Source organism: Numida meleagris, chromosome 2 (genome assembly GCF_002078875.1).
Source record: "Numida meleagris isolate 19003 breed g44 Domestic line chromosome 2, NumMel1.0, whole genome shotgun sequence".
Lineage (NCBI taxonomy): Eukaryota > Metazoa > Chordata > Aves > Galliformes > Numididae > Numida > Numida meleagris.
The window spans coordinates 104,649,225-104,672,536 of NC_034410.1; the positions used below are offsets into that span (position 1 = coordinate 104,649,225).

The window sequence follows — 23,312 nt, forward strand, 5'->3', positions numbered from 1 at the left end:
TGACATGTTCTGGAAAGCAGCAACAAGCTTTACTGGCATTTATTCTTTTGGTCCAAGTTTATGTGCTATATAATGATAATTTGAAAAACACCTGTATTTTTTTCCCTCCATCCCTCAACAGTTAGATTGACTTGCCACACAACAGTCATGATTTTGAATGCTAAATGTGCTTCATTAAACTTCTGATAGCATGTTAATTACATAAACCAAATAACAACTAAGGCATCTGCACTCAATGTATCAATTTCAATAAAATGATTCTTAAGTAAACTATTGTCACCGTGCATAAATGTCATAAATCTTTTGTTTTCTCCCTTCTGATAGTCTTCTCTTGATTCCAGATCTTCTATTCTCAACAAATAATATTTTCCCCAGGTATTCATTGCTTTTCTCTTCCCCCACGCTATACGTATTAGCATAAAATGCTAAACAAAAGTATGAAAAGTATTCAGCAGTTTGCACAGCACAGCAGGAGAAGGTTAAAACCAACAGATGAATAGACTTCAATAACTTATCATTAAACATAAATGTATTTATGGTAACTGGTAGGTACTATTTCATATCACTTGTCACTTAAAATAAGGAGAACACAAAGACCTTTACCAATAAACATAAGAACGTGTTCTTTTTTTGTCATGGCTATACTCATAAAGACTTTGGATTTTGTAACGTGTAAAAATACATTGCACTTTATTTGCTTGTGTGAATAAACATTTCTGGACACAAATTTCTATTCACTCATTTTGTTCACCCACATTGCCATTTTACCATGCAATCATAACGTGAGTTGGCTATGCATGCATGCATGGATGCACTGAGATTCTATCATTATTCAGCCTTATGGGGAATTCTCTTGGAAATTAACTTGTTTTTCACTCTGATTATAAAAGGCCATATTTTTGGAGCCCAGGATTAAAATCATGCTCATCTCCAACATCATGTTAGTCCACTGTCTATAAATAACACTTGCTGGAAGGACTAATTAGAAGTCAGAGAGCATTGTGTCATGTGTGCAGTAGATTATCCATGAATGTACAAGGGCTAGTTCTGCCAGAAAATACAAGGAAAATTAGATATTACAAATCAATAAACTATTTTTTTTTCTTAAGATATCCACCGCCAGCCAATATGCTTCTATTTGTCCTTCCAACAACATTAAAAGCATCCATATGAATCAAATACATTAAAATGAGTAAAGGTCTACAAAGAGAATTACAGCCTATGTACTTCTGAATGAAGTGTGGCAGAAGGATAAGTCCCCAATCACCAATACAGAAATACTGCTACTTTTCCAGCTCAATGCAGAAAGTAAAGAAATTCTGATGCTTCGTAAATAAGAACAAATTAAAATAGAGACAAAACCTGTTGTGTACTTCAGCATGATCAGAGTAATCTCCATATTCCCTACTCAAACCAAGATGTAAGTCTTATCATGGACTTCTCTATACTAAGATGTTGTCCTAGATTCAGTTTTATAAGTGACCTCATAAAAGACCTCTCATAAGAGACCACAAGAAGTCACACAAGATCACTGTATGATGCTAACAACTGGACTTGACAAAATTAAACCAATCACCCAATTCTCAGGAATTCATTTAGAGGGTTAGTTGGGGAAGGAGGCAATACTTTGTTTTTGTCATTTGTCTAGCTTCAATTTCCAGTCACACCAACTCCCACATCATCACAAAGTGACCAAAAAGAAGTTACCCTCAACCTCTCCATGATGATTTAAATAGAATGAACTTAGGGTAGAGGCTGTTTCTATTCCTGATTTCACTGGCCTCAGCTGAAGATCTGGTGCTCCAGAATGTGGTCTTTCACTACAGTAAGCTAATCTATTATCAAAAATTTATTGAGATTTGCACCATATCTTAGGAGTTTTGTGGCTACCAACCTTCATTTTCAAAACCACCTAATACTGCCTCATTATTAACTCTATGCTCCAGCTCTTCTCTGGGAAGATACATTTGATCAAAATCCTTCAAATTTCAAAACCAGTAGAATCTGTGAGCTCTTACTTCCTCCAGGATTACCAATAGTTATGAAGTTTATTAATACAGGCATCTTCGGGCAACGCAGTGTTATCTGCAGTCCATGCAGGAATTGATCCCGTCACACTGGGTTATTCTGCCATTGCTTTCCAACCTCAAAATGCTTTCTGTCCTGAATTTTCTTCAAGTACAAACAGCAATCTAGCTTGCAAAATGACTGGGCATTTGCCACCTGCTTCACATCCTCAATCTTCAAAATCTCACAGAAGCTGGTAAGAACCATAGAAGCAATTACAGCTGTTCAGAGTAGAGGCACAAAGGGGCACACACCATAATAGCAGGCTACTCCCCAAATTCTTTTCACATGAGGGACCAGGGTGCAGATGCCTCAGGTCACGCTCTCACTCAGCCACCAAATGGATACTGCATACCAAAGGACATACTGTTCCTTTGTGTAGTTCCTCTTTGTCTTCATAAAGCCTTGTAGTGAATTTGTCACTTTTCACGTAAAAGCAATAAGAGGGAACTGTTAAGCTTAAGTATGAACGTGACAACTCCCTTATCAAAACACACATCTGGGTGCAACAGCAGCATATACATATCATAAACTTCACCGAGTTACACGACTGTGTCACAAACCTTAAAATCCTTTACCAGCTCACTGACCAAGCTCTGAAATAACTGAAAGTTGCAAAATACCATCTCTACCATGAGCATGTCCCATTTCTTATAAAACAGATTATTTTTAGCAATACACTTCTCTAATGCAGTCTGAAATCTTCACCCATTCCGTGGGACTACACTGAATTCTCCTTTCTGAGTTGCAATGTAATATGACCACAGTAACAAGAAAGTTTACTGCACATTTTGAGCTCATGGGAGACACAAGCTCAAAAGTTCTTGAAGTTTCCACTGAACAAAACAATACTTTGTTTCAGGAATAAAAGTGTAATCACTCAGAAAATTTCACAACTGGAATTAACACACAGTTAACTAGGAGTTAATTCCTCACCTGGTTTAAATTTGTGTTCCTCACACATTGTAATCAATGTGTGAATACAGATTACACACAGAACAAAACTGACAATTCAGTGACAAGTTACAGAAGTGCTAATTTTGTCTCTCAAGAGGTCATAAAGAAGATTATTTGCTATACAGCCATGTCTTCTAAGCTGAACTCCCCTTTCTGAAGTTTTAAAAAGAAATTATCAGCACCATATTGCCTGCTAGAAAGAGAACTGACTAAGAATTAAAGGAGTGAAATGATATCGATTGGGATCCTCAGGACAAAAAGTCTCATTGATCTTAACTAAGGTCACAGGTATCCAACTAGGTTCAGCAGAATTTATTTTCATCCACACTTGGCGAAATTGTTGTTATAATTCACACAAATACATGCTGCTTCTGTTAACATTTATGTTTTGAGAAACTAGGTTATATTGGAAGAGAAACAAAAAGCAGAGGCTAATGAGAAATGTGACCTCATTACAATGGGCACGAAATCCTGTCCTCAAGCACATTCACTAGAGCAGTATGAAATGTTTCTGACAAAATCTTATGAAATGCTCTCATGGACCTCAACATGGATATCATTTTATTTATTTATTTTGTAAAATATGTAGTTTTCCTACTGTTCTGCTTAATAAACAACAAAAACAGGGAAATCCTTTAATGAAATATGTTGAATTTAATTGTGCATTATATATTACTTCAAGATCTACTCTAGTTTTATTTTTTTAATTTAAATCAGAATGCTTTATTTTATTGAAATTATTGAACAACTCAACATGTTTCAGCTTTTTTGTTGTTTTTTTTTTTCCCCATCACTACTAAATTATCTGGAAAACCACTTATTCACAAAACTCTTACCTCAAGGCCTGCAATTCATAGAGGTTACCCATTACATTCCATATGGACTTATACTCTGTGGATGACTCAATATTTGCAATTTGATTACCCAGAAAGTCTCATCCCTCCCTGCAATAATGGTTTGCAGTAGCAGAGGACTGCTGGGTTGGTTTTTTTTTTGTTTTTTTTTTTTTTTTCCTGTCTTTGCTTTAGAGCAGATGGAACAGATGCCACCGCGTTTTGTGCAAGTGGTCCATGACTTTTGGAGTCATTTACCTATGGGTCTGCCAACACCTCAGCTGATCAGCCTCTTAGCTCATTTTAAGAACTTACAGATGCATTCTGACTGCCTTCTTTTCCTGCAGACATTTATAGACTGGATGGATTAAACAAAACAAGCTGCTGCTCATACTATCTAAATGGTTAACGTGATAAACTCCTGACACTATTTAAGTAAAATTAAATGAAATTACAGACACTCCCAGAATATTTCATAGTCATACAAATAGTAATAATTCTAGGTATTTTTACTAAGTGCTTTAAAAGCAAAATTCAAAACAATCTTACATTTTCCTGTTTAGCACATCTATTGATGTTCCTTATGATTATTCAACTAATGAATTGGTCTGCATTTGCACAAATACTTCTTTTTACTGCAAAGCAGAAATCTTCAACATCTATATTATATTTGAGATTAAAAGTAGGCTTTCTGCAGAAGCTACGACTTTAACATCTTATGCTCTCAGTGTCGTATCTCCTACTAACAGTAATAAACTGACAAGATGGGGTAAGGAAAAACATCTGATCTAGATGGATTCTATTTCTTCCCATTTTCTCTTTTTCAGGTAAAACATCCCCTCAAATTATGGTTATTTCTCCTCAGCTTTATCATGTATTCTCCTCATTGCCTTTTTTCTTCTTGCAATCAATTTGTAATGGAGAATTTACTAGGGAAGTCACATCTTCATATATTTTTTCAGTTATTATTTTCAAAATTTTATAAATCTTGCTTGTATATGCAGCCAGAGGAGTACAGGAGGAACTGAAAAATAAATGCTTTGTGTACTGCTCCATTATGAATCTAAAGATAATGCACACACACAAAAAACACTGCAAAAAAAAACTAAGGAAAAAAATCACCTATGAATCTACAGCAGGAGTGTTCCATGCTCAGAATAAGGCTTTTTAATATCAGTATTTATATAGGAGTTAATTCCTCATCTGATTTAAATTTGTTTGTAACTTGCACGCTGTAATCAGATGGAACCATCAGCCTCCAGGCTAACCTCCTGAATTACAAAGTATAAGCACATTATCATTTCTGTTTGCAGAAGCTTAGAGATTTGTATCCTTAGTCAACATTTTCTAAAGGTTAATTATTCTCAGTATGGATTTTTTTTACATCTTTCTTTTCCCATAATGCTAGACAAATTCAAGTTAATTAACTACCAATCACTGACTTGCATTTTCAACCTCTACCACTGAAAAAAGCATCTAGTATCAGAAATCTGCTCCCCAAATACATATTTGCAAAGCACAATTAAGTCAGGTTCATCACTGGGTTTACATAGATTTCTTAATTATCTTATGAGGGAATTTTTTTTAATCCCTCTTGAAGCTTTCTCTGGCTTTTTCTCAGTTCTTCAGCCTGTATTCCTCTTGCTGTGGGACAACGATTCTGACCACAAAATACCTTCATGATTGCTATACCTATTTTCCTATTTAGATATGCAAAGCTATTCTTTCTTTTCAGTCACAGTATTGTAAAGGGAACTCATTGGTCAAGCATAAATTACCGCTGCTGTTAGGCCCTTTTCTAATATTTTGGGCTGTTTGATGCCTTTGTATTTAACTGATCCATCTCAACAGATCTGGAATGAAAGGGAATATAATTGAGTCTTACAGATGTCAGACTTTTACCAGCTCCATTGATGTCCAAGACTCCACTGTGAGTTGACTGTGCTTTCTGTGACAAAGCCATTAAATTCATCCCATCCTGCCCTGTGAGAAACCTGCAGTCTTTATGTAAAATATGTAAAATATATGGAAATACAAAAAAAAAAATTCCTAAGCGGCTAGAAGATACACCTTTCTGAAGAACATTCAGGCAAAAAAAAAAAAAAAGCACTGTACAACCTTAAAGCAAGTAGCAGATATCTTGCACAGAAAAAAAAGAGGTGCAAATACCTGAAGAGATGAAAGACTCCATGGGTCAAACAGGAGTCCAAAATTGGGAGCCTATTAGTATATATTATTGCAAAATTTAAAAGGTTGGTATGAACCAACAACAAAATGAAAAGGAAAAAAAAAGAGAAATGAACATGCCTTAATCAAGGGAAAGGTATTTCTGGTCTGTGTCTTTTTTCAAGTCTGAGTGGAAGAAATGGACCTGGGAGTATTGGTTGAGGCTCAGGTGACCAAGAAGGAGTTGCCAGCAGGAGCAGGGATGTGATCATCGTGACCCTGTACTCAGCACTGGTGAGGCCACACCTCGAGAACTGTGTTCAGTTTTGGGCCCCTTCACTACAAGAAAGATACTGAGGCCCTGGAGCGTGTCCAGAGAAGGGCAGTGAAGCTGTGAGGGGTCTGGTGCACAAGTCTTACAAGGAGCAGCTGAGGGAACTGAGATTGTTCAGTCTGGAGAAGAGGAGGCTCAGGGAAGACCTTATTGCTCCCTACAACTACCTGAAGGGAGGTTGTGGTGATGTGGATGTCGGCCTCTTCTTCCATGTAACTGTCAATAGGACGAGAGGGAATGGCCTCAAGTTGTGCCAGGGGGCATTCAGGTTGGATATTAGGAAAAAATTATTCTCATAAAGAGTGGTCAGACACTGGAACGGGCTGCCCAGGGAGGTAGTAAAGTCACCCTCCCTAGAGGTATTCAAGAAACATTTAGATGTGCTACTAAGAGGCATGGTTTAGAGAGGAAATAGTGGTGGTAGGTGAACAGCTGGACTGGAGATGATCTTGGAGGACTTTCCCACTTCAGTGACTCCATGATTCTATGATTTCATAGAAGATAACAAGCACTACTGCCATTGCATCTTGTGAACTGGAAAAAAGTTCATTCCATTTACTCCTTGAATTAAACAGATGTTTTTTTCTGCCTGCTAAGGACTCTCTGGATTTAAAGCTTTTCTCTCAGTGAAGAAGTCAGAAATGTCATAATCAACAAGAGAGTGTTAGCTGCTACTGAATACAATAATCCTCTTCATGAAACTTGGACCCTAAACAGATTTAGAGGGCTGGCATGGGAATGCCTTTAAAGAATTCGGTGCCAGAAGAAACACTGGCATCAATTAAATGGTGTTCGGCCAGGTTTCAGGAGAAAAAAAATATTATGTCATACAATTTGTATTTTTTAACTGAATTTGGCCTGTCTGATCCAAATTGTTGCTCCTGTCTGAAAGAGATTCCAAAAATGGTACAGTATTTTGTAGTTCCACGATCAAGAGATCAGTGACACTCTGGAATGCTATTTATATCTCTGTGAAACAAAAATAAAAGTGAACGTACAAATATAACCATCATATTAGAATTCTGTACCTGCTTTCAAAAGGGGTTAAAACGTTGGAAGATTTTATAAAGTATAGAAAAATAAGTTTCAAATTGGCAGTTTTGGGTACCACAAGACACTCTGACAGCTGTGCTGACAGCAAACAAGATCCAAAAGATGTTAGCGAACTCGGGTATGCTGAAACACCTCATCACAGCTTTGTCCAAAATCTCTAATTTCCCATGAAAAGGTCATTCTTCACCTTGACTTCTTCTTTTCTGCTTTGCGTTTTTCCATTAACGTTATATAATTTTGTGCTACGACACAAAAAAAACATCATAACGAAATGTGCCAACACCAAGCAATTTACAACACCTCACACACTGGAATAGTGACATTACTTAAAGTATCACTCAAGATTTAAGAGGAAAAAAAAAAGTTAACATTCTTGCAATTTCATTGAAGCCACTAAAATAAGACTTCAGAATACTTGGAAAGTATTTCACATTTATGATTAAAAATACAGAAAGCAAATGGGCTTATTAGGAAGTCCTATAAGTACTCAGTACAGCCAAAACAAGACGAAATTATTCATGTTTGGAAAATAAATCCATTGCTGATCTTGAAAGCCCGAGCAAGAATAAACTCAACCTTGCTGAGCAAAAACCAACAAGGAAGATGTTAAAAAGTGAACACACATTTCATTGTTACTTTTTCCTTGCCATAACAATCAAAGAAACATTTGACCTACAAATTAAGATAATCTACCCACTGCATAAAGAAGCACAATACTGTACTGTCAAATAATAGAAATAAATGTCTGTGACAGTAACATTATCACTTTGCAAGCCATCAGTAAGATAAACTTCATGTACAAAAGCCCAGAATACGTAAACAAAGCAACATGAATTTCTGCAGAAATTCTGACCTGCAAGCACTGTTCTGCAAGGTGTAACTCAAATGATAGTGAACTAAGGGGAAAGACAGTAGCTACATGTTTAGATGATCCAGGCATTGAAGGATGCCCTCTACAGAGGTGGAACAATTATCATTCGATCGTAATATCACATAATCTACTGATGGGTTATCAAGGTAAACACTTTCAGGGCATCCTCTACTAATCATGACATCTGTAACATCAAATCTGTACTGTTTCAATGCACATAAAAACTTCAATACCAGAGTAAAAAGTGCATATACAGAGAAAAACATCATTAAATAAAAAAAATTAAATCAAATGTTAAATTAAATGAAGAGACACCACTCAGGACACCACTCAAGATAACACTGATTAGTACTCACTACAGCAGGAAGACTTGGTTCCTGAACAATTTCTACAGCACACATCACATTACCTTTGCATTCAATAGCAGTCCTCACAAATGACAATGGAAAATGAATGGAAAATATCTCCTCTCTCCTGCAAAATGAGAACAGACCAGGGCAGCCTTGCAACTGATCCTTTCCTGAGTTGGCAGGTCTAAGATTTACAGATCTACAAATGCTATCATTTTGGGAATACTTTAAGTTAGAAATTGTAACAGAATTTTTCCAGAAGCTAGGAAGAGCTGTGTATTTCTCAGAGTAGGCCCCACAGTTTCAATCAAAGGAAGAATTCAATGTCATCATTTCTGTACAGACATCAAGAAACATTTTTGTTCCCAACTAACCTACTGATCAAACACTAAGGAAAAGGGAGAGCTTTCCTAGGAATATGAATCAGCAAGCGTATTTTGGAAGGAGTTATTACTTCAGTGCCCAACGTTAAAGTAGACAGAAATGAAGACTTGCAGAGTTGCACGAGACTACACATGATTTTGTGCCTCATGACAAAGTGTTCAAAAATTGGTTTAATATCATGGTTGTGTTCCAAAAATTTACCAAGCTGTTATTTTTTGTGAAACATCAAAGACAAAAGCTAAAGGTATTGTCAAGGTTATTATGGCTCTATATTCTTGCCAGTGTTTTGAATGACTCATTGGAGGAAAGGAACCAAATGAAAAATAGGAGAAAACAACCATTAGTGGAAAAAAGAAAAGAAAAAAAAGAAAAAAATGTTCAGCAATGTGCTGAAGGAGTCTGTCAAGTGATATGCGCTCCTCCTTCCCAAAGGACTCAGTGACATATTGTGAAACTCACAAATCATTCTTGCTAAAAAGAACTTATACTGCCTTCTCCTCAGGGACCAGAGGCAACCTCCCAGCTTGGCTATAATGCCAACTAAGTTACTGTGACAAGAGCAAGCAAAAACAAGAGACAATAAATTGTAGCTTAGAATCACCTGTTCCGTGATTTGCTCCAAGCACAACAAAGCGATAACAAGTAGATTTCTTAAATCCTAGGCAGGTAAAATGGAACAGGACAAAGCCTACTCCACTTCTCCTCCATCCAGTTGGAGTGGAGGCAAAGCAGATTGTGTGATGCCTGTTCCCTCCCTCCATAGCATCAAAAACCATCCATTAACATTAATTTCTTTACTAACTGTTTCAATAATACACTTCCGTGTTTGAGACCCCTGCATTTGTTTGCTGTTAATTATATACTTCAGTGCCAGGAGGATTCCTGAGTATTACTGTCCTCCATCACACATCAGTGTGGCCTTCTTCATGGTCCACACTCTTTCCTGCACAAATTGAATAGCTTGCCTAAATAAAACTGCAAAAACAGCTTTTTGCCAAGAGATATGTGAAGAAATGTCTCCTTCCCATCCTGAAAGAGTAGGACTCTAGTTGTATGCCAGGTCTTGCTCTTACGGCCTTTTAAGTACATTTAGCCTTCTTTTTCATAATCAGAATTAATTTATTCTACCTTTTTTTTCCCCTCCACATTAGCACTCAGGATAGACTTTCTTCATGAGATTTTATTTAACAGTACCTTTTGCTCCACCATCAGTTCTGTCCCATTGCATGTTCAGCTTTGCTTAACCGCACTACTCTTCCAGAAACTGAGGAAGTCTTCTGTCACACTATAGGTGGTCTAGAAAGTCAAATATCTCTTTTGCTGTTGTGGCTTAGGCAGAAGGTCATGCGAGGGAAATAAAAAAAATACATTGCTCTCTATTCATTTAGAAGATGGTATCTCATCCAGTGTACCCATTTTCCTCACTCATTGCTCTCTCTTCTCTGACAATGCAAGCCTTAGATTGCATCTCCGATTTTATTGACATCCTTTCATTTCATCTTTTACCCTAATTCTGTGATGTTATGCATTACACGAACACCTTGCAGAGGATTACTTTACATCAGTGTTTTCACTACCCTGTGCTGTGAACCAAGCTAGGCTTTCTTTTCTTTTAGAACTGAAAGGTTTTGAATTTTTGCTGGAGTTTCAAACAGTACTTTCTCAGGGCCCAAACCCCTGTGTCACAATCACATCTTGGTCAGATATTCCTGACACTCAGGTGTGGGAAAAACAACCACTTGCAAGAAACAACTTTTACTCTTGCATGTAATTTAATTATTTTTTATTTTGGTTGAAGATTGTGCAAACACATTCTGTATCATGGTTTGGAAAGTGAGTGTAGCAAAGAGTGCCTCAGAGTTGCAACGCTTAACCTTTTACCCGGTGAATGAAGACAACATTAAGTTTGGCAAACCTGAACACAACTTGGATTCAGACAGTTTGTGTTACAAGCCTATAAGGGAAGCAATTTATTCAGCAATATTTTCTTCGAAAAAACCAACCACAAACAGATTTCAGGTCAACAGAAACAGCCAGTTAGCACCAATTTCAGTGAGAATTTATGATTTCTCTGCAACAGAATGCAGAAAAATAACTACTTGAGTGCAGAAGTGCTTATCTGAAGCTCTTCCTCTTTTTCAACTCTTCAAGCATTACGTACAGTAAGAACGTGGGAGAGACAAAGTTTGCAAAGAGGATTTCAAACTTGTGTTTCTCTTCTCAAAAATTTTGTATTCCTTTCCCTCCAGAAGTTACTATAATGACTTTTTTTTTTTTTACAAATATTTATGAATAAGCAAACGCAAGTTTGAAAGAATGATTTTATGTTATTAGTATAAAACATCTTTTTGGTGAACTATTCATGTCTGAAGTGTTTAATTCATGTTATTGTTACACCTAATGGAGCTTTACTGATTTTTGGTGAGGAATTCTTCGGTTTCTTTAAGAAGCAGTTTTTCTTATTTTATCATAAAGCCCAGCAGTGAATATCAAATTTATAAAAGTGCTGCATATTCTCAAGCATCGTCTCTAGATGCATATTCTCTATCATGCTTTATTAAACACAGAGAGATCACAAGGTTTTTTTCCTCTTCTATATAATTCCTTAAGAACAAAGATAAAAGCAAAGTAAAAGCAGTAAAACCACAGCATCAGTAACCAGGGGAATTACAGCAAGGTTTTGTCATAGCTGTACATTTCAGCTCCATCTTTGGGGAACATCTTTGGTATGCTCCCTTAAGACTTAAAGAGTGTCTTTAGATTCCAGGGGTGAGATGCAGCCTTTTTTGCTCTTAGCAAAGTAAATCTCCCTACCCTTGGGCAGATCAGCACTTCCTCTCAACTTGGTGTCATCTGCAAACTTACTGAGGGTGCACTCAATCCCCTTGTCCAGGTTATCAATAAAGATATTAAACAGGACTGAAATCAGTGCTCTGACTGGCCCCAATACTGGGGAACACCACTCATGACCAGTGCAGACCAGTTGGATTTAACTCCATTCACCACCATTGATAACCTAGTAATAGTATATTCGAGTAACACTTTACAAGACATTTGAAAGAACCAAGAGCTATATTAGTTTTTCCCTACTTTTAATCTTTAAAATTATTGTTGAAAAAATGGTATTACCAAGTTGTAGTATTCTGGGATCTAACCGGGAATCCCCAGAGCTAAAAACATAGTCACAGTGGGAACACAAGAAAAATCTTGGTCCTGCTGCAGCAAGCATTACACTGACATCAGCAAGGATAGGACCTCCTCCTCTCACTTAGCTGATGGAAAACCACACAAGGTGATTTTTATTCCTGTGGCAGTCTGGGTCATTACATGTAGTTGCTTGGCAAATCTCAAACAGCTGTCTAAAGGTTGTACATCTGGCAAAAAGTTAGATTATTTGAACAGAAATAGCATATTTTAAATGTAAGCTATTCTGGGTATCAGCAAGAATTTACTGTTGAAGTTTGGAGGATGACAAAAACCATATTTACCATGCATGAATCCTAATCACTATTGACAAGAACTATTCCTGACAGCCCTAACACTTATTTGTTGAATTCATATATTCAAATCTGATAGGCAAAAGGAAAAAGCTGACTCAGCCTCAGATAACAGAAACTGCCATCATCACTCAGCTATGAACAAACAGAAGTACTGTCAGACTAGTTTTTGTTGTTACCCAATGCCAAGAGATGCCACACATACAGTACAACCACAGCATAACAGGTGTCGATGCTCCTCCAGTCCATTCCAGCACTCCTCTGTGAACGCTGAAACCTTTCAGTTTGGGATGACACGTTTCAAAGTTGACAAAATACCTTTTAATGCCATAGTTGCCCCTGCATATAATCTCGAGGAATTACAAATCCATTCCTATAATGCTGTCTTATAAATTTCAGTACATTCTAACATAGAAACCCTCAGCCACATCACATTCATTATGACTGTTTGCCTTTTTGCACAGCTGGTCAGAACACTGTATTATATATTTCTTATTTTACAAAAAGATTCTTGTTTAAATAAAAAGGAACTTATTGCTGTGGTCAGCTCTGGCAACAATTATTTTTTATGCAAGCCAGAGGTACCTGTGAGCCAGAGAAATACTTGTAGTGAAGAGAGAAAAGCTCTTAGCAAGAAATTCACTCAGTCTGCTCTCCCCACCAACACCACTAATCTCCCACACACCTTCTTAGCATCTCGCACCTACCTAGCACCTTGGCTTCTCTGGAGTAGGAGATGTACGCCATCCAGTGCAGGGCTGCAGCTGAGACCTAGTGCCTCTGAACACATTCCCAGATCAATAACAGTGATTGAGACAGCAGAGTGGGAAGGAAAAAAATATTTTCACAGCTGTCCTTTCAAATAAATGTTGAGTGTTCTCAGATCTCACCTTCTATGTCCGATCACAGGCAGATCATCTGCCCTGCAGCTCTATTGCCAGGGCAGCCAGGCAGTCACTGTGGGAAAGCACTGTAACAGCATTTAATAAATGTATACGAAAATAAAAAATTCCACCAAAAATTCTGTTTTTGAGATTTTCCAGGAAAAAAAAAAACAGTTTTGCATAAAAATACTTCTTCAGAGCTAAGCACACTAGTAGGTAAGTGAGAAAAACAGTGCTGAGTCTCTGTTTTCTTTGCTTCATTGGTACATTTACCTCACTAAGCAGAATGTTCAACTCCTATTTGTTTTGCTTGGGGATATCTACAACTTATAAAACTAGGCCCATAAAAGTGACTCTAGGTCATTAGTTGCAGATAAGCATTAGTCACTCTGTTGTGGGAACAAGAAACAGAATGCCTATACTTGGAAAAAAAATACTGCTATAACTGGATGGTAAAAAACAGCTTTCCAGTGTGATCAGAGTTAATTTGGCAAGTTCCCAAAATTGTCATATTTCTATAAACCAACTATAATTTCATTGCCTCTTAACATATACACACACATTTTTTTTTCCACGTGAAGTCAGCCTGCGCTCAACAAAATAATGGCAAAGATATTTATGCATATTGTGGCATACATCTATTCCCAACTTTTCTCTTTTTTGATGAAGGAATTTGAAATAATCCTCTGTCTTGGGAGACAAAAATGAATTCTCTTAGATCTTCCACCATGTGGGCATACACAACCACGTGAGCAGAAGAAAAGAGTTTCAGTGGACAGTGGAAACATTTTCAGGATGCTTCTAAAAACATCACTGAACTTGTGCAAACGGGTCCATTTTTTCCAATTGCTCCACAAACACCAGGCATGTTTCTCTTTCTGACCAGAACCATCAACAAAATAAAGTGAAAACATGGGCTATGCTGGGCTGTTTGGGTGCCATCCACTTCAAAAACGCCAGTAGTACACACAGCTTTTGGAGATGGAAGGGAGCAGGAGCTGCCATTTGCACAGATGGAAAATTTCAGCTTCAAAGTTAGTCACCTTCAATCAACTGCTCTTTTTCCCTTTAAAACGTTCACACTAACTCCACTTAATCTCTTTATCCAGTATAAAATCTTGGTTACATTGGCACTGCTCCTTAATCAGTCACAAATTCAGAAGTTCTGTGCGTGTGGTTTTTTTTTTTTTAAGTCTATTTATAAAAGCTGGAATCTCTCTGCAATCACTAGAAAATTGGCAGTTTTATAGATTTTCCACTCTTTCAGCAAGAGCTCTTTCCCTCCATACATGTTTAAAAGAGATCATTAAAAGACACAGTGGGTTGTAAACTCTAGTACGTCCTGCACTGATCAGATCCTCATCTCTCAGCTGATAACAGTGCTGATAGATAAACACTGTGCAGAGCTCTGAGAGCAGGCAGAACCTTGCCACAGCTGCATCAAAGCTCATTTTTTCTGAACAGCAAGGCATTTTAAAGCTTTTTATCTAAAAAAGCCCTGTCTAACTCACAAGGCCTTTTAGTTGTGAGCTGTTTTTTCCATTCTGTTTTCACCATGTCTCAAAAGTTTGTCCATGCCAACACTACTGGTGAGGCGAGACTGAACTCTGCAGTTGGCAGTATCTTCTGCTCGTTATCTAAATGAAATAAAAAGGGTATGCCAACATCCAAATCACCCCATTTGTTAACCTTGTACAATAAGGACGAGCGTCCTCTGCACACTGCTGCTCTGCCAGAAAGGTCCTGAAATGCAAGAGACGGGAAGCACCACGAGAAAACCTCACAACTCTCAGCAAGGATCTCATACAACCTCTGTAAAAATCACAGAGGGCATCATTCGAAGATGCTTGCAGTAAGCACAAATTAATTAGGAAGCAGGCCCAGCTCAGAGGTCAACTCCACAGCCTAAAACCATGAAATCTGTACATAAATAATGGTGGTTTCCAGAAGCTTTGTAATTCTGACATTTTGGCCACTGAAAGTAGTGAACAGAGAATACTGAGAAACAGGAATGGAGTGGGAGTGGTGCTACAAGCAAGTTCTTGTAAGCAATTCTTCCTATACCTTTGATCTTCACCACACCTTTTCCAGTTCTATTATGTAGTTTTGGGGACGTGGAGACCAGAATCACAAATAGTACCAAGACACGGTGGGATTGCAGTGAAATAATCAAGTTGGTTTTCATACCATGATAGCTATCTACACTGCTTCAGAGTCAGTTTTATTCCCATCGTTCGCCATTTCCAAATGAATCGAGAAAGGTTGTTCTGACTCTTTCTCCCAGCCTCCTCACAGGATTAGCCTGCCTTTGAAAGGCAAAATTATACTCCTGTGAAACCGTCTTGTACTTCACTGGTTGGCTCAGTGCCCAGTTGGCCAGTATTTTACCAGAATTACCCATCACAGTCTAGGGTCACATCTGCCTCCTCTGTATCAGCACCACAGTCCCTTTTTGCATCCTCTCTCACAGAGGGAGAGATGTGGGTTTACTCCCAAGAAGTGAGGTGCCAGCCACACACGGCTGTCATCAGGCTGCTCACAGTACCTGACTTAGCCTTTCTTGTTCTCTCCATTAAAATGCATTAGCTCTTTTTAGACAGCTAAAACATACTAAGGCCACTGTCCATAATGTTCCCTCTCTAAATCATCCTTGAAAACTTTAATACTCATTAGCTCGACGCCTGCAAAGCTCTTCTCTTAAAGCCAGCCTTTCCTGTTCTCTAGAGAAAGCTTAGCAGAACATCTGCTTTATCCTTGTGATTTTTCCTCATTTCTTTGGAGCTCACGGCTGTTTTCTCAGAAAAGATTTTCTTTGTGTACAACTTTCCATCAGTCTTTGGTGACAAGGAAATGTCCTTCCCTGTATGTAGATGGGTCACATCTGCTCTCACACTATGGTTCCAACAGCCCGTTAAAGACTTTGTTTAACAACAAATACTCCGTTTTTCACTTCAAGATCTTTACATATATAATCAGCAATTTGTTGACTCACATTTACCTTGTCCAGATTATTGTCAGGTAAATTCCTTTCACCTAACTGCATCCTTTCTATGTCTGCATTGTCTTCAACTGTTTCTTTCAGCTGCCCCTTAATTTACCCTCTTGCCCTCCTGACATATTCTGCATTTTATTTCCAGTCGCACCTTTTCATGTGCGAAAGCCAGATATGATGATCACATACGTATCCTCTCTTCTCCCTCGTATTGCATTATTAAAACCTCTTATTGGCTGTAGTATCTTGACATCACAGGACTCATATCAAGTGTTTGGAGAAAAAGTGTAAAAAACTCCTGTTCCATGAGCTTCCCCATGGGCAGCTGTAACAGATCTCCCAGATCTTCTTCATGGCATCAGGCTCATGGGCATTTGCTGCCTGAAGACTCTTTCCTGTAAGGAGTAAAGAATCTGATTCTGTCTGACTCAAGTGATTCCTGATTCAGTGCCATAGGGAAACACTACAGAGTGCTAAAGGGAACGCACTGCAGATCTACATTAAACCCCGTAATATATTTTCAGCAAAAGGAGTCCCTTCTGGATTATATTTCTTCCTAAGTGATTCCATAGCTATTTCTTGAAGAATTATTTCCTCAGTTCTGGAGAAGGGGAGGATGGTTAGGCAAAGAGGGATGGGGGAATTAATTTTGGGTTTGGTCTTCTCAACATAGGTATCCAGCTACTTCAAATAATTCTCCTCTACAGAACAGTTTCCTTCCATGCTCTGTCTTACAACGCGGCTTCTGTCGCAGACTGAATCAATTGCAATGCACAACCTAAAGGAGAAAACTGATCTCAGAAGATCCCTGCTGCACTCTGCACCTGGCTGAGACCACACACACTTGACACGTGCCAGACAAAGTTACACACATCGAACTGTTTCCCTCCTTAAGTTTGCACAGTGCAGTTGTGCACAACTCCCTCATTTCTCGCCACCACACAACAGGGGTCTTGCTTCTCTATGCAGAAGCAAGTTAGAACATATCGATGTAAAAAGTGACATTACCCCTTTCCTGTAAGACAAGTTGCAGCAAAAGTGAAGGGAAACACAAGTGCCAGCACTCACACTTTGCTAATCTTTTATCAGATAGTTTAAAAATTCATGCGATCTTGACTTGTTCCAAAAGATGTACACACTGCAATGACACCAGCCTTGGCCAACAAGAAAGGCTGGACCTGTCCCCAGGATCCCCATATTTCTGAAAGATATTGTAGTCAGAGCAGCTCAGAATCACTTAGCAATATCACTGGTACAGTCTTGCATAAAACACGTATCTGAATCCTTGTGGTTGTTAACTGGGCAGTGACCAATTGTTCCAATACAAAGACAACAGTTACCTCCATAGGCCACCACTGCCTGGTCAGGCTGCACCATACAGCGCTGCACAGCATCCTAATTCAGAAGTCACATACTTTCTGACTACCAGAGAAAGGCTGACACTGGCCTGCAGACAAATATCAAAACCAGCAATTTATTTGTGTACGAGAATAAAAACAACAGGTCAAAGCATCACCAGCTTATGAGAGGTATGACAGGCTGAAGAATCAGAATCGTTTGAGTTGGAAGGGACCCTCAAAGGCCACCTAGTCCAACTCCCCTGCAATGAACAGGGACATCTACATCAGGAACAAATCGAAATCCCGTACCTTCACTAATCAAATGTCAGCTTCCCTAACAAATACTCAAAAGACTCAGAGAAACAATTTTCAAAGCTGTCACAGGCAGTGACATATTCAAAAACAAAACACTCAACACCACTGCAAATAGAATAAATTATAGTGACCCTTCCTCCCAGCCTCAGGAGCATTCCATTCATGCACTCCAGCCCTCTGCCACCATTTAGTTTTTTTTTCCAGAACATGGGATTTTCGGAGAGTACATTCCAGATTTTCACTCTTTTGTTTTGAGACTCATCATAAGAAACAACACCCACAGCCCAGCGTTTGGTGTAAGCCGGACGGATAGCAGCCTACTTGAAGTCAATCTACGGTTTTCCTGCAACTCCCCAAATCCTGGAACTGATGTTCCAAACGCGGCAATACGAACAAATAAATAAATCGAAGGACGGAGCAGATGCACAACACAAAAATTCCGTTTTAAAAGTTCCACTGCTCCCGTACCTGTATCATCGATGCCACGCCATGCCGGCCCGGACGGGAGGCGAACGCCCTCCAACCCCTGTGGCAGCAGCAGCACCTGTGGAGCCGGCGGCGGGGCGGGCAAGGATAAGCGAGGAGGAGGTACCCCCGGCCCCGGGCCCCACGCGCGAATTTCCCACCGGCCCCCGGGCCGCCCCCCAGGCACCCGCCGACCCCCGAGCCGCCCCTCCCGCCGCTGACCTCGGGCAGGTAGAGCCGGCCTGCGACGGCGCTGCCGGGCGGAGCGCTGCGGGAGAGCGGGGAGGTAGCGCTCCGCTGCTCCGAGCGGTTGCGGCCGTGCGGCTTGTGCCCGGTTGCGGGGATGTTCCGCTCCTAAAGCCACATGACGCGACTCTTGCAAGGCAGATCTGGAGCCGTCTCTATCTCGCTGGGGAAAAAAAAAAAAGAAAGGAAGGAAGAAAAAAGGGAAAAAAAAAAATCTCGAACCTGAACTCCACAGCACTGGGGTTTAAAAAAAAAAAAAAAAAAGCAAAAGCAAATCAAACCCCCTTAGGTTCACTGTAAAAAAGTGGGATGTTCTCAGTGCTTCTTTAAAGGCCATCCCTTGAGATCATCTTCTGTGTATGGAGAGGAGAAGAGGCAGCCTATCTGATTGTCATAATCTGGGCAAACCCAAAGTGAGCACGGTTCAGACTTTGGCTCTACCCATTGCTATTGATGTGCCCAAACACTCCATGTTGGTTGTGAAGAAACTGAGGCTGCTCCACAGCCTCTTGCAGGGAGCCTTGTTTCACCAACCACCCAAGCAGCAGTACCCTGGGGTCTGCCAGAGACAACCTCTTCTGGATTCCTCACGTTCCACAGCAGGCCAACAGGTCAAATATAGCAAAACTATGAAAGTAACACACACACACCTAGCAGCAGTAAAAGCAGCAATGCAGGAAATGGTAGAGGGAGTCACGTCAACCCCGTCAACCCCACAGAATCATTTCATAGAATCATTAAGGTTGGAAAAGACAACTATTATTATCTAGTCCAACCACCAACCATCCCCACTGTGCCCACTGACCACATCCCTCAGTGCCACATCCACACGGTTCTTGAACACCTCCAGGGACGGTGACTCCACCATCTCCCTGGGCAGCCTGTGCCAGTGCCTCACTGCTCCTCCTGAGAAGAAACTGTTCCTAACATCCAACCTGAACCTCCCCTGGTGCAACGTTAGGCCATTACCTCTCATCCTATCACTGTTATCTGGGAGAAGAGGCCAACCCCCACCTCACCACAACCTCCTTTCAAGCAGTTGGAGAGAGCGATAAGGTCTCCCCTGAGCCTCTTTTTCTCCAGACTGAACAATCCCAGTTCTCTCAGCTGCTCCCCTTAAGGCTTTGCTCCAGACCCTTCACCAGCTTCATTGCCCTTTTTTGGAGACTCTTTCTGAGTCTCCTCCAAGCAGCAATCCACAGACATAGATCTCAAATATTTGCTACTTGTTAGCCATATAGTCCCAAGAAATTCCAAACAGCTACAATTCATAAAAACACTCTCTACCCAAGACTGCTCTCACAGAGATTTTGTGCAGGGAAAAATATATATATATTTATATATTATTTTGTTTATAGTATGCGTTTGATCCTGTGAAACTCTAACAGTAGAAAAGACAAGAATGCTAGTTGAAACCTTATCCCACTTCATTTTCCCTCCATCAGGTTATGAATTTATATTAATTAATTCTCATTTCTGCAAAGGAAGAGGTCATGTAGGCTATTAATGTTACAAAGAAAACTAAGAGATGGTATGCAATTCCCAAATACAAGCACATCTCCCAGAACACTTCAATCTTCTTTCAAAGCAAGTACGCATGTGGGAACTGCTCTGATTCTTCCAACTCTATCAGCCACCTCCAAAATACCACCACCCTCTGAACCTCACCTTGCAGATGCCCAAGCACTCTCTTGCAGCTGTTCACAGAATACCAGCATGCTCACCGGTTTTCCTCCATGCCTCCACACCTGGTTTTTCCACAGCCTTTCCAGATTCCCCAGCATCCTAGACCATTTCTCCTTAGCTTAACAGCACTTGCTCCTATCAAAGTGAGCTTCTTCCTCAACCTCTACAACTGCAGTGGCCGATGCTTGCTTCTCCATATAAAACATCAGCAGGCAGGCAGTGACATTTGGCTGCTCAGGCTGGTTATCAACAGCAGTTCTTCATCCCTTCATGAAATGAATGAGGCAGGCCAAAGGCAGGACCGCGTAGGTGGTTTAAATCATCTGTGCCAGCATTTGTGGGATAGGAGCCAGAAGGACAGGTGGGCCTGTGATGTGGAGCAGCTGCCTTCACCCTTCACACTCCTTCAGGAGCTGCACAGAGCTCACTTAAAATCAGTCCTTGGCATCACATCCGGATGCGTGGGCAGACTTCAGTTCTGCACTTTGAACCGTGCAGATTTCACGCTGTTTCACAAACAGAGGATGATTTCACCCACTGAAATAATATCTACCATTGGCTTTGTTAAATGCAGAATTAGGAGGCTACTGTTTGTATCAGCAGCGATTCGATCAAAGTCAATGGTAATTCATGTGAATAAAACAGATGTAAGACTCAAATTAAGTGCCATTTCCATTTCAAAATCAGCTTTGCACAGTTTTACCTCTTGAAATGTAATTTGGAGGGCCATGTATGTTTTATGTAATTTCCTTGAAAGTAAAATATCTAAAATTAGAAAAGGCGAGAACAACTCTTTTTGCTGTAATGTTGCTGAACTTCTGGGATGGAAATCCGAAGAAAAAAAAGTTAAATGCTGCTTTTTAAGGTCCTTTGGGAGAAAAAGAGATTGTAATTGTTTAGTAAGTTTTAAACAGTTAACAAATCTTTGCTATGGAAACATAAAACATAACGTAATCTAGTGCATTGCTTTGAGAAGCATAATAACATATATACCACTTACAGACTCTGTAGTAGAATTGTCACTGTATTTCTACTTTTCAGACCATGAATTATCACAGAGCCAGCGCAGTTAGCTACACAGGAGCTGTGTATCTGGTAGTTTCATTAAACCGAGTGTAACCTCACTCTTATCACTCCAGGTGTATTTATCAATTTGTCTGTCTCCTTTTTAATTTAGATTTGTTAGCTTTTTTTTTTTTTTTTTTGTGGGAGGATATCCACACACAAACCTATTGCTCATCTCTCGAGCATGCTTCACTTCTGGCTTTTAAAATCCCAAAGAGAGAAAATCCTTTTATTCACTCGTGTTGTAGACGACTTTCTCGGTCAAGTAAGCTGATGCTGACTATTTGAGATAATCCAGTCAAATTAAATTCATTTTTAGTCTGTTTCTGGTTATGAAATTGGGATGCAGTCCACTATTTAAAAAATTGGGAAGTGAAAAATGGATAGGTTCCATAGCCTCAAGCACTAATTTCAAGGTGGTGATGGTGGCTGCTGCTGCCACCAGTGGTGGTGGTCAGCTAAAGCAGTTTGGGGGTGTCTGCTCTGCAACTAACAAGAACTTGGTCCTGAGGCCAGAAACTCCTGTGAGCTTCAGTCAGCTGAGATTAAATTCTGCTGTATTTTCCTTCTGGCTTGGGGACACATTCTTTCTATCACAGTAGTCAAATTATTTAATCTGCTTTCTTCCCTCCTTCTACAACACACAGGTACCAACACTCACAGTGTGTTAAAGATTTCGGAAGGATGCACATTGTTACCCAGAACCAGCATGAGAGAGCTGATTTGCCAGTGGCCTGTGAGTCCTCATACTCAGGCATTGTGTTTTTCTTAAGTTTTCTATTTGGGACATGTATCTGTAGCACCTGGGAGGAATTGTATAGAGTCTTTTTATTGTCTGCTAAATCTATCCAATCTTCACCGAACAGTAATCAGCCCTAGGTGGTGTTTGCAGCCGTCACAGATCCTCACATTAAATCTCCTCTGGATCTTAAATAATTTCATAAGTAATTAGCTGGAAGTTCTGTATCCATATTCTCGGAAAATGTGAGCAGATGGAGAGCTATTTTCTGTACAGGAGAAAACAGAAGACACATTAGGTCTCCCAGAGTGGCCCATGTCCCAGGACAGCTACTCCATATTCTGATGGACAGGAGCTGGGTATGTCTGGACAACAAGATTGTGTTTATTGCTGGTCTTTTGGTAATCTGGGACCAAAAATGGCACAAGCAGTTCAAGCGGCAGTGGATGCAAAGGACTAACCTTGTCTTCCACTTAGCCATGGATAACTTTACTTCCTCATAAATTAAATGGTATTTTTCCTATGTTTGTGGATAATTACTTATGTAACTGACTTTCCCATTGTCATAACTTGAGGCTCCATTTTCTTGCTGACTTCCACTTCATTCATGCAGTGCTAATAGGATCAAAATCTCCCATCCATGTGTTCTGCAACCTCCAAGAATAAGATGGCTTTCATCACTAAATTTTGTGTGGTTTAGACTCTGGTGTGATCTCTCTCATTTGGTACATTACATTTTTCAAATGCTAAAAAAGGTTTTAAAGAGAAACAAAAACAATAGGAGGTATGCACATTGCTTTTGCTGTTAAGATGTATTGATGTAGCTGCCATTTTATTCTCATCATCTACCTCAGTTGGATGCATCAGTGTTCAACAGAATCATTAATGGGACAGTCTTTCATTTACTTGAATGATTTTACCATAGTTTTCGCCAGCTGAGGATCCGTCTCCTGCCAAATGCAGCAAATGGTGAGACATCTGGCATCTGAAGATGTGATTTTCAGATTTGAATAACTAGACTGTAATAAACGACAACCCATTACTCAAGAAAAAGTAAAAAATAATCCT

General features: G+C 39.6%; 1 protein-coding gene across 4 annotated transcripts in view; it reads right to left on the minus strand.

Moving 5' to 3' along the window:
• Window positions 1-20,740, minus strand: part of LOC110395028 (opsin-5-like) — a 41,016-nt gene extending 20,276 nt beyond the window's left edge. The window contains exons 1-2 of one of the 4 annotated variants that reach the window (XM_021389111.1): window positions 20,423-20,740; window positions 18,731-18,917 (exon numbers count right to left, since the gene is read on the minus strand). Coding sequence is in view for 1 of the 4 variants with exons in the window: in XM_021389109.1 (XP_021244784.1) it covers window positions 20,479-20,538 (60 nt within the window). In the remaining 3 variants the exon portion in view is untranslated. The remainder of the gene's footprint in view (window positions 1-18,730; window positions 18,918-20,422) is intronic. The other 3 variants (XM_021389112.1, XM_021389109.1, XM_021389110.1) reach the window with 3 other exon arrangements.